Genomic DNA, 13,130 nt, shown 5'->3' on the forward strand with positions numbered 1-13,130 from the left:
GCTCAGTTGGTACTAAGGGGCCCAAAGTATGCCAAGAAAATATCCGCCCACCCCATTACACCACCACCACCAGCCTGAACCGTTGATACAAGGCAGAATGGATCCATTCTTTCATGTTGTTTACGCCAAATTCTGACCCTACCATCCGAATGTCACAGGTGAAATCGAGACTCATCAGACCAGGCAATCCAATCTTATATTGTACAATTTTGGTGAGCCCATGCGAATTGTAGCCTCAGTTGGTGTCGGTGTGGTCTTCTGCTGCTGTAGCCCATCTGCTTCAAGGTTTGTGTTTGTCATGTTGTGCGGACCATTCTCTGGAAACCCTATAGATAGTTGTGTGTGATAATCCCAGTAGATCAGCAGTTTCTGAAATACTCAGACCAGCCCGTCTGGCACCAACAACCATGCTGTGCTCAAAGTCACTTAGAGTGGTATGAAAAAGTTTAGGCACCCCTGACAATTTCCATTATTTTCATTTATAAATCATTGGGTCAAATAACTGATGGACACAGCAATATTTCAGTAGTGAAATGTAGTTTACTGTATTAACAGAAAATGTGCAATATGCATCAAAACAAAATTAGACATGCATAAATTTGGGCACCCCAACAGAAAAATCACATCAATATTCAGTCGAGACTCCTTTTGCAAAAACAACAGCCTCTAGACGCTTCCTATAGCCTCTAATGAGTGGCTGGATTCTGGATGAAGGTATTTTGGACCATTCCTCCTTACAAAACATCTCCAGGTCAGTTAGGTTTGATGGTTGCCGAGCATGGACAGCCCGCTTCAAATCATCCCACAGATTTTCAATGATATTCAGGTCTGGGGACTGGGATGGCCATTCCAGAACATTGTACTTGTTCCTCTGCCTGAGTAGATTTTGAGCAGTGTTTCGGGTCGTTGTCTTGTTGAAATATCCAGCCCCGGCGTAACTTCAACTTTGTGACTGACTCTTGAACATTATTCTCAAGAATCTGCTGATATTGAGTGGAATCCATGCAACCCTCAACTTTAACAAAATTCCCAGTACTGGCACTGGCCACACAGCCCCACAGCCAAACCAAATTTTACTGTGGGTAGCAAGTGTTTTTCTTGGAATGCTGTGTTCTTTCACCGCAATGCATAATGCCCCTTGTTATGACCAAATAACTCAATCTTTGTTTCATCAGTCCAGAGCACCTTATTCCAAAATGAAGCTGGCTTGCCCAAATGTGCTTTTGCATACCTCAAGCGACTCCGTTTGTGGCGTGTGTGCAGAAAAGGCTTCTTCCGCATCACTTTCCCATACAGCTTCTCCTTGTGCAAAGTGTGCTGAATTGTTGAACGATGCACAGTGACACCATCTGCAGCAAGATGATGTTGTAGGTCTTTGGAGGTGGTCTGTGGGTTGTCTTTGACCGTTCTCACCATCCTTCGCCTTTGCCTCTCCGATATTTTTCTTGGCCTGCCACTTTTGGCCTTAACAAGAACTGTGCCTGTGGTCTTCCATTTCCTCACTATGTTCCTCACAGTGGAAATTGACAGCTGAAATCTCTGAGATAGCTTTTTGTAGCCTTTCCTTAATCCATAATCTCAACTCAACTCAACTTTATTTATAGAGCACTTTAAATACAGCCAAAGCTGATACAAAGTGCTGTACATAATAACATAAAAACAACGATAAAATAGCAAATAAAAAACAATAAAAGCAATAAAACAAATGCCGTCTCATGCTGGATCAAAAGCCAAGGAATAGAAGTAAGTTTTAGACGGGTTTTAAAAATGGACAGTGAGGGAGCTTGTCTAATGTGGAGAGGTAAGTCGTTCCACAAAGTGGGAGCAGCAACAGAAAAAGCTCTGTCTCCTCTGAGCCTCCGCTTAGACCTCAGTACCTCCAGGAGCAGCTGATCAGCTGACCTGAGGCACCGGGCAGGAGCGTAGGGGTGAAGCAGCTCAGAGAGGTAGGGTGGGGCCAGACCATTTAGGGATTTAAAAACAAATAAAATAATCTTAAAATTAACTCTAAAAGGCATGGGCAACCAGTGGAGGGAGGCCAGAATGGGGGTGATGTGCTCCCTCTTACCTGTTCCAGTTAAAAGACGAGCGGCCGCATTTTGGACCAACTGGAGACGTGCAAGGGAGGACTGACTGACTCCATAATAAAGTGCGTTACAGTAATCCAGCCGTGATGTGATGAAGGCATGGATTACTGTCTCAAAGTGCTTTTGTGTAAGAATTGGCTTCACTTTTGCCAGCTGCCTTTTGGAAAAAGCTGGACTTAACAACAGTGCTAATCTGTTAGTTTAAAGTTACTGTCCATTTTAAAACCCAAGTTAGAAACTGTTGGCTTCACATACGATGCCAGAGGGCCCAAATCAACAGGAGGGAGATCACATGAACTATTGGGACCAAGCACCATCAATTCTGTTTTTTTCTCTCATTGAAATTCAAAAAGTTTAAAGCCATCCAGGCTTTAATGTCATCAAGACATGCTAGAAGTGGAATCAGAGAGAAGGCATCTTTCTTTTTCAGTGGCACATATATTTGGCTGTCATCAGCATAACAATGGAAGGCGATTCCGTGCTTTCTGAGAATAGAACCCAGAGGAAGCAGGTATAGGGAGAACAGCAATGGCCCTAGGATTCAGCCTTGTGGAACTCCATAATACAGAGGGGCGGGGCCGGAGTCACATCCAGCAAGGCTTACGCACATGGTTCTGTCTGCCAGATAGGACCTAAACCATTCCAGAGCACTACCACAAATTCCAACAAGGTGCTGCAGCCTAGTTACTAAAATATTGTGGTCCACTGTATCAAATGCTGCGGTCAAGTCCAGCAAGACAAGAATCACATAATCCCCAGAATCATTTGCCAGGAGGATGTCATTAAAAACCCTTATTAGAGCAGACTCAGTGCTGTGCAGGGTTTTAAAACCTGACTGAAAGACCTTCAGAATATCATGTTCATCCAGATATGATTTAAGCTGTGTATGAACGATTTTCTCTAAGATTTTCGAGATAAATGGCAGCTTGGAGATGGGCCTGAAATTACCTAATATATTGTGATCGAGGCCGGGTTTTTTAAGAAGGGGTTGCACTACTGCATGTTTGAAACTTGCAGGGACAACACCAGAAGATAAACTGCTGTTAATAATGGCAAGAACTGATTTTCCTATGTTAGGGAAAATCTCCTTAAAGAAGTGAGGAGGGACAGCATCACAAGGGGAACCTGATGGCTTAGTGTGGCCAACCACATCTTCTAAAAGTGACAAAGTCACAGGATCAAACCTATCAAACACAGCTTGACAAGGGACTGGACAAGAGGGGTCAGAGGCAGGAGTTGGGATGAGAGCCCTTGTGGTAGCAACTTTGTCAATGAAAAACTGCAGGAAATTATTGCACAGCTCAGGGAACGCTTCCACACAGACAGACTGAGGGGCATTTAGGACAGAGTCAATAGTTTTAAATAACACACGGGAATTGTGGCGATTAGACACAATAATATGTGACAAGTATTCTCTTTTTGCCTCTTTAACAGTGTTCTGGTAATGTTGCAAACAATCTTCTAGGATTTGGAATGAAACCTGTAGCTTGTTTTTCTTCCATCTGCGCTGGGCTTTGCGGCATTCCCGTCTTGCTGCACGATTTCTGTCACTGAACCAGGGCTCTGGTTTCACTTTAGGCTGCATGGACTTTAATGGAGCCACAGAGTCCAGTATAGATTGACAGGAGGAGTGAAACCAGGAACTGAGCTCCTCCGTGTCAGCAGACGCTGAGTCAGAGGGAACACAGAGCTGGTTGAATGAAACAGTGAACTGACCGGCAGTCGAACGGTTAAAAGGCCGACGGCGCTGAGCAAGAGCGCGCGGTTTAACAACAGTACAGGACAAGACAACTTCAAGGTTAGACACAGACAGTCCGTGGGAGAGAACAAGATCTAATGTATGACCATGTTCATGTGTGGGACCAGACTCACACTGCAACAAGTTAAGTCAATGAGGCTTAAAAAGTCCTTTACCAACGACTTATCAGGACAACATACATGTATGTTAAAATCTCCAACAAGGAGGACGCGATCGTAACGTGGCATCACTCTGGCCAGAAAGTCATTGACAAAGTCCTTATTGTATTTGGGGGGTCTGTAGATGACAGCGCACAGCACTGGATCAGAGCGACCCACCTCAAATAAAGTCACCTCGAAGCTGGAGAATGAGGATGGCACAGCACACTGCTTACATTTAAAGTTGTTTCTGTAAACAGTCGCCGTTCTTCTGCCACGGCCCGATGTCCGCGGGGAGTTAAAATAAGAGCAGGCCGGCGGTAAAAGCTCGACCAGGGCACTGCACTCACCGGCACTGATCCAGGTCTCTTTCACACAGAGGAAGTCCAAGGCGCGGAAGCTGAAGAAATCCCTCAGAATGAAAGTCTTGTTTGCCAGTGATCTGGCGTTCATCAGGCCAACCCTGGCAGGAGCCGGGGGCCTGTGGTTCGGCGGATCGGGGAGCCCGGAGCAGTGTCTTCAGGCAGGCGTCGATAGGATCCAGGAAACGACGGTGCGCAGTGAAAGGAAAGGATAATCCACATCCTTTCCTAGAAAAGGACGACGATCGTGCAAGGTAGATCTTTAGTTTCACCAGCCGACCACCGCGCTTACCGCGGCGTCAGAGGCGCTTCCGCCGGGGGGCTTGACTCACGGCCCGGTACAGGTGAGTCGAGATTCCCGACAGGAACGGGGGCAACGTTTTCTGTCCACCATAATGAAATGAACCTAACTCCTTGACATTGATGATCATACACCAGCAGAGACTTCATTTGTGTAATGCCGAGGATCAGAAATAACAAACACACCAAACAAAGTGACAGCAGCAGACGGTCAGCCATGGACACCGGCGCCATCTTTTACCGGCGCATATAAGATGTATGATGTTGAACAATCTTTCTTATCAGGTCATTTTAGAGTTGTTTTGAGGCCCCCATGTTGCCACTCTTCAGAGGAGAGTCAAAGAGAAGAACAACTTGCAATTGGCCACCTTAAATACCTTTTCTCATGATTGGATGCACCTGTCTATGAAGTTCAAGGCTTAATGATCTCACCAAACCAATTTTGTGTTCCAATTAATCAGTGCTAAGTAGTTACAGGTATTCAAATCAAAAAAATTACAAGGGTGCCCAAATTTTTGCACAGCCTATTTTTCACGTCTGATTTAATTTCATACAACTTAATATTGCCACACTAAAAATCTTTGTCTAGAAAATACCCCAGTATTTAGCCTTTATTAGAAAATGAATGGCATGCCACTGTGATCATTTTCTGTGAAGACGGAGTAAATTATTATGCAGCCTCAGAGGGGTGCCTAAACTTTTTCATACCACTGTAAATCATCTTTCTTCCCAATTCTAATGCTCGGTTTGAATGTCACAAGGTCGCCTTGACCATGTCTACATGACTAAATGCATTGAGTTGCTGCCATGTGAATGGCCTATTAGATATTTGCTTTAACAAGCAGTTGAACAGGTGTAACTCATAAAGTGGCCGGTGAGTGTATATTGCTTGGTTAGTGACCATCGGTTGTACACTACTTTTCATGATGCACTGTGGGATACTATGTGTCCACTATATAGGGCATAATAATTCTCACTATACATTCAGACTTTGGACTGATGAAGATCTGAACTCTGAGACTCTTTCAGCTTCATGCTCATCATCTCTTCTTCATCTTCAGTCTCTGAGATCTTTGTTGTGAGGCCTGGTTCCCATCAGTTGATGTTTTTATCTAAATGTCTAAGTGTTGTATAGAAGTCAAAGTGTCTGATAACTCTGAGTCCAGTCCAGTTTCAGCTACACTGTGAATGTTTGAACAAGAGCAACACAATGATTTCTGTGTTATTAGTTACAATATATTATGTTTGTTTATTATTTTAACTTAGATGAAGATCTGATCCGATTTAAGGGCAGATTTATACAGAAATGGAGGTGATTCTAAAGCTACACTGACTTTTTCTTGCCAAACCATTTTTTTTTTTTTTTTTGCCTTTATCATTTTTTGACAGAGACAGTATAGAGTTAGGCTAGGGCTGGGTATTTAATCTAATTTAATTTTCAACTATTATTTTGTCTTCCAATGATTATGAAATCAAGGTAATGGGGATAAAGTTATTTTGTGCTGCATTGTTTCACAACAAAATTCATCCCCCCTACAAGAACCATCCACTCATCCACTTCCTGGTTACGTTTCGGTGTACGTTAGCGATGTGTCGTCTTGAGCAGTTTGCCTTTTCAGAGTTGGGCCAGCATTTAATTTATGTTAACTATATTTTACCAAATTGTGGAAAAGAGTTTTCAGTATGTTTGTACAGTGCACTACAATATATTTGATCTAATTTATTTTTGTCTTTTTTGGTCTTGTTTTTATTTATTATTTGTATATACTAAATATATGTTTAGAAGTTTTCAGTAGGTTGTGGAAGTAAATTATGTTACAACATAGTTGATCTTATTTATTGTTATTAATTTTTGAATTATATATTTAATTGTATTTATATATATTTTATTATTTGTTATTTATTTATCTAATTTTTAAATTTATTTTTTTGTTTGTTTTTTCCGTTGAATTGTATTTGAAGTTGAAGAAAGTCCACTGTTAAAAAGACAAAGTTTTTTTTAAAGTCCAATTAATGCGTGGTATTCCCAAAGTCAATGAGTAATCATGTTAAATAATCCATTGATCATAAATAATCATGATTGTGATTTTTGCCATAATCGAGCAGCCCTAGGACAGACAGAGCGAGAGAGAGGTGATGACATGCATCAAAGGGCATGGACCCTAAATAAACCACTTCTAGAAGAGCTTCAACAGCTACTCCTTAGAAGTGTATGTGTGTTTGTTTGCAGAGTGTATGTGTGAATCTTTAAAGATTACCGAGCAGCAGGTCTTCTTTTGTAGCTTAACCTGACTGTTTATCCAGACGTCTATGGGGCTGACACGAGTGTGTGTGTGTGCGCCTGTGCGTGTGTGTGTGTGTGTGTGTGTGTGTGTGTGTGTGTGTGTGTGTGTGTGTGTGTGTGCCTGTGTGTGTGCCTGTGTGTGTGCGTGTGTGTGCCTGTGCGTGTGTGTAGCTGGACCTAGCATTACCATAATCAGCTCGAAGATGCTCTGGAATGTGTGGCTCATATCCCTCTTTCTCTGGAACCTCATCAAAATCATCATCTTCATCATCATCTTCTCCGTCTGAAGCCTTCATCTGAGGAAGAGGAAGTGAGGTTTCATGTTTGTTCATATCAAAAACAGAAACAGAGGAACACTTCACATCTATTTAGTGAGGCAGGTGTGTAGCAGCAGGATGAATGGATCAGAAGGAGCAATTAAAAAATCCCACACACCCTGTGACTCACAGATAACTATTAGTTTACATTTCGATGACTTTAATTGCATATAAAATTGAGAAAAAGACATTAATTTCATTTTAAATATGGAAAAATGTACAATAATGAATTTTTATAGAGCAGACCACACTGGGTCGAAAAGGTCTGAGATCTCTTTAAGTGGCCTCAGAGTTTTGGAGCAGACTGTATATTTCTGTGTGAATTGTCAAACAAAGGGTAAACTGACTCACTTTTTCTGGGGCTTTCAACCACATTTCAAGTTCATCATGGGGACAGAGTAAACCCCTGACAAGTGAGTGAGTTAAGATTAGTTTGTAAAAACAACTAGTTTGTTCTCACTAAACGCAACACAATGGTTACTATAGTTTAGCCTCTGTCATCTCAACACTCACACACTCCTCAGTACACACTCACACAGACACTGCGGACACATTTCTATTATTTCCTTAATTAAAATTAAAAGTCATTATTTACAGACTGTGTGTGGTCTCCCTCTTTGTGACAGTGACATGGCACAGTCCACTAGAATAAAAACATGGATCTGTTGGATTTGTATGAACTAAAGAAACTACAACATGATTTTACAGTGATGTTACAGAGTGGAGCATCTTCCCTCACAAACTAGCTTTGACAAGTAGCCACTGACAGCAAACACACAAAGGTTCATTTAGGCCTGACATCAAATTAGTCACACTGTCAGCTAATGATCATTAGATCAGAGCTCAGTGAATCTGTGTGTTTCCAGCCTCAGAGTCTGAACTCAGTCAGGATACTGTTCCACTATCACACACAGTGGTGGACATTTCCCAGGGGCCTGAGGGTCATCTTGGCCTGTACTATGAACAGTCAACTTCACCAGCTATAATAATGAGTTGACATATATCTTGCATCACCTAACCTGTGTATGACGCTATCTAGCTGGACAGCTGTGTGTATGTGCTTTTTAACGATCAATAATAATATTATCCATTGTTGCTGAGCAGTCAGAAAAGTGAAGATATACAGTGTATGTATATATATATATGTACAAAAATGTTAAGGGAACACTTAATCATCACAGTATAAGACCAAGTCAGTTACACTTCAGGGATATCAATCTGTCCATTTATGAAGCACAAGTGATTGTGAATCAGTTTCAGCTGCTTTGGTGTAAATGAAAGTGACAACAGGTGCAATGAGGCAAAAGCAAGACATCCCCCAAAAAAGGAATGGTTCTACATGTGGTGGCCACACACAAAAGTTGCTCTCTCCTGATCCTTCCTGACTGATTCTTCGTTAGGATTGTGTTTTGCTAGTGTCACTACTGGTAGCATGAGGCCCTACCTGCAGCCCAATCAGGTTGCACAGGTAGTCCAGCTCCTCCAGGAGATCACATCCATACGTGCAGTCACAAGAAAGTTTGCTGCATCTCTCTTCCACAGTCTCAAGAGCATGGAGGAGATACAAGGAGACCGGCCGTTACACAAGGAGAGCTGAACAGGGCTGTGGAAGGGCATCAACCCAGCAGCAGGACCGGTACCTGCTCCTTTGAGTGAGGAGAAACAGGAGGGGCACTGCCAGAGCCCTACAACATGACCTCCAGCAGACTACTGGTGTGCATGTTTCTGACCAAACTGTCAGAAACAGACTCCATGAGGGTGGAATGAGGGCTCCACATCCTCTAGTGGGACCTGTTCTCACAGCCCAGCACCCTGCAGCTTGATTGGCTTTTGCCAGAGAACACCAGAACTGGCAGGTCCACCATTGGCCCCCCTGTTCTCTTCACAGATGAGAGCAGGTTCACACTGAGCACATGTGACAGGCGTGAAAGAGTCTGGAGACGCAATGGTGAACATTATGCTGCCTGTAACATCATCCAGTATGACCGGTTTGGCGGTGGGTCAGGCCATGTCATAGCCAACGGTACCCTGACTGCTGTTAGGTACCAGGATGAAATCCTGAGAGTGATTGTCAGACCTTACGCTGGTTCAGTGGGCCCTTGGTTCCTCCTGGTGCAGGACAATGCCCAGCCTTGTGTGGCCATAGTGTGTAGGCAGGTCCTGGATGACGAAGGCACTGATGCCATTGACTGGCCCTCACGTTCCCCTGACCTAAATCCAGTTGAGCAACTATGGGACGGTATGTATCGGTGCATCAGCTGACTGATACCCTAATCCAGGTCTGGGAGGAGATCCTCCAGGACACCACCTGCCGACTCATTAGGAGCATGCCCAGACATTGTTGGGAGTGTATACAGGCACGTGGGGGCCATACACACTACTGAGTCACATTAAGAGTTGCTGTGATGAAATTCACACAAGTTGGATCAGCCTGTGATTTCAATTTTTTACTTAGATTTTCGGTGTGATTATGAATCCATGATTTTGGTTTCCATTGACTGTTGTTACATCATTTTGTTCTCAACAAATTATACAATGTAGATCAGTAAAGATTTTCAACTTGAATAATTAATTCATCAATATCCGCTGTGTGATTTAAGTGCCCCTGATCACAAATGCAAACTTTGGCTAACAAAGCAGGATGCTGCACTGTGGAGCCCAGCTGTTTTAAAGCAGACTGAGGTAGACACAACAAAACAGAGTCCAGTGAGGGAAGGACTGGATCACCGTTTTAGGTGATACCCATCCTGGATCAGCCCCAGTACTGATCCTTATGACTGGTTCAGGACAAGAACAACACAATGACCTATGTGTTATTAGTTTATTAGTTTAGTTAATAGATTAATCATTGTTGTGACTTAGATAAGGATCTGACCACATTTTTTTTGCTGCTGATCATTAATAAATGAAATAAATGATAAGATGCTCTCCTCCAATACAGAACAACATCTGGACACAATCTGGCTCTCATGAGAATATCACATTGCTCATCTTTCAAGCGCTAATATGCACATGTCTCAAGAATGACCCTCATGACTAAAACTTCATTCAGTGACATGTTGAACCAATCAGCTGTCAGTGACGTTCTGAACAACAACATCAACCAGAGACTTAGGATGAGAGTAGTTACACTCAGTTTCTATTTCACTCTTTGTCTCTCCTTGGCCGTGATCTCTTTGGCTTGGGGGAGAGAGAGATGACAATGAGAGAGAGAGAGAGAGAGAGAGAGACAGAGAGAGAGAGAGAGAGAAACACAGAGAGAGAGAGTGTGTGTGTGTGTTTGTTAAGCTGTTATCAATGCTAAGCAGAATTTATGTTTTTTAATTTCCCAGTGAGGCTGTTAGCCAATGGCGGGGCTACAATGCAGAACACAACACTCCTATATACACAGGGGTCATTTCCATAACACAAATGTGGTGCGTGTGTGTCCTCAGCTGTTAATTCCGTGGCAGCTACCACTTGTACACACACACACACACACACACACACACACACACACACACACACACACACACACACACACACACACACACACACACACGCGCGCGCTCCAGTCCGGCAGCATAATGATCACAGTGATTAGCGTTATGAGGAGCAGTAAAACCTAACGTTAAACTAACCTCTTATTCCCAGAGGCCTCTTCTTCATTAGTGTGTAATACCTGTGTATGTGTGTGTGTGTGTGTGTGTGTGTGTGTGTGTGTGTGTGTGTGTATGTGTGTATGTGTGTATGTGTGTGGGTGATAGAAAGCTGCTGTGTTCCTGCTGATGAAGCCCATTAAAATGTTAGAATTATTTTACGAAGGATGAGTCCTTAGATGATTAATGAAACATGTCCACACACACAGGACTGTCAGTGAACATGGCTTAGCTCTGTAAACAGCTCCTGATCTCCACCTAACCCCCCTCACACGCACACACACAATTAAAACACCTCATAATACAAATCCCACTACTCCGTTAACCAGCAACTAAACAATTAATGCCTAATTAGTTGTCAGTAAAGACAAAGACAGAGATGTGGCGGGTGGTCTCAGAGACCTCATTCATAAAATCTGAAAATGAAGAGATCTGATATATAATGTGTGAAGTTGATTCTGTCCTGGGAGTGTTCTTCCTCTGTCTACAGACAAAACAATGTCAACACTTCACTAAATTAACCATTAACAAATGATTACAATAAAAATACTGACACTGAGGTGTTCGGTTGAATGCCTGTCAGTACACATTAGCAACAGCTGCTAACTGCCTGCTCAGATATTTAAAGGTCCCTATAGTATAAAGGTAGATGTCCATGTGTTGTGTGATTATAGATCAGCTCTAGCTTCTATATTAATACTGTGAAAGTATCAAAGCCTCAGTCCACAGAGAAATGCACACAGCCTGTATTCAGAAACTGAGCCTTAAAACCAGCCGTCAGGACTTCTGGAACTTTGTGATGTCACAACAAAGCAGTCACTGCTCTCAGCCATGCCACAGGCCCCGCCCACCTGGACCCACCATCCAACCTTGCAGGATTTGGTTTCTCTGAATGTTTCATGTTTTAGTAATTTGATATTTACCAGTGAAAATAAATCACTGCGCCACAGTTTTAGAACCAGGAAATGTGTTCACAGTTTATCTGATCATGTGACTCTACACAGTTTCATTCAATTAGACAACAGTGGGGCTCTGTTGTTGATTGTAGAGATAAATGTAAGATCCCAGGACAAAGAGCATCACACAACACTGGTGTTTATCTATGTGACTTCATCAAATCCATTCTGGACTTTTTGAATCAATATCCTGCTGATATCTGGCTCTTTGTGACACATATCTTTATGTTTACATCAAATTTCAAACCTATAAATGTTGTTTCATCAGGTCAACCTGCTGAAGATTATTACTACATGATGCAAATAGAAGCTTGAAACAGCCACTAAATGTGGTGGGACTGTTATATGTGAAAGTCATGTCTTCATGTGTAAGTCCACCATTTTCTCCCGTCTCCAACTCCACTGTTACCATAGAGACAGGGCTGAACAATTAATCAAAATATTATCAAAATCCCAATATGGCCAGGTGCAATATCCAAATCACAGGACAGGGTGCTCACTTTTTTCTACAGATCATTTTCCAGGACACGTTCATCTATAAACCTAATTAAAACAACCACAGTTAGTGGCCAACAGTGACTCATGTACATTTAAAGGATAATGTAACTTACATTATTCACAGTTGAAATCATCCAACCTGCAGCATGTGATGTGACATCAAGCTCCGTTCCCAGCATTAAACAAAACTGACAGCAGCCTAAAATACTGTCGCACATAAACTACCGACCATTTTAACGTCAACATGACTGGAAAACTGGTTTTAAGGTGTTCCAGGTTTTCCAGGATGTGTGGGAACCCTGCAGGAGCTGCAATTTTTTAAAGGTTTTTTTAAAGTTAAACTGTGTCACAACAACAGACATACAGAGACGCCTTGGTCTACAAATCATATTCTCCAGGTATATTCTCAAGGTAGAAGACTCAAAACACATCATCATGTTTATATTTTTTCAGTAAAAGTGAAAATGCTGAAAATGATCACTCCAACTGAAAACCTGACACATATCACATTCAGCACTACATATAGATACTAAGTGTTCTCTATGTGTGTGAAGTGTGAAGCTGCAGAGATGTCATTACTACAGATGTTCCTGTTAATCCAGATGTTGCTCAGACTTAAGAGAAACATTTTAACCTCCTAGGACCTGGCGTCCACATATGTGAACCTCACATTTTGGGTTCTCTAGACCACAATACTAACTTTTTCTCAACAAGGGCCTGGTGACCACATATGAGGATATTATACTGCCACTCAGTAATCGAAATTTAAAACTAATGTCCTCATATGTGGAC

At 42.4% G+C, this 13,130-nt stretch overlaps 1 protein-coding gene across 2 annotated transcripts in view; it reads right to left on the minus strand.

Annotated features, from left to right (window-relative positions):
- The window catches only part of uvssa (UV-stimulated scaffold protein A), a 55,481-nt gene that overhangs the window by 22,046 nt on the left and 20,305 nt on the right, over window positions 1-13,130 (minus strand). For both annotated transcript variants that reach the window (XM_056382967.1, XM_056382966.1), the window contains exon 9: window positions 7,117-7,225. In XM_056382967.1, the coding sequence (XP_056238942.1) occupies window positions 7,117-7,225 (109 nt within the window). The remainder of the gene's footprint in view (window positions 1-7,116; window positions 7,226-13,130) is intronic.

The sequence above is a fragment of the Seriola aureovittata genome, chromosome 8 (assembly GCF_021018895.1).
Source record: "Seriola aureovittata isolate HTS-2021-v1 ecotype China chromosome 8, ASM2101889v1, whole genome shotgun sequence".
NCBI lineage: Eukaryota > Metazoa > Chordata > Actinopteri > Carangiformes > Carangidae > Seriola > Seriola aureovittata.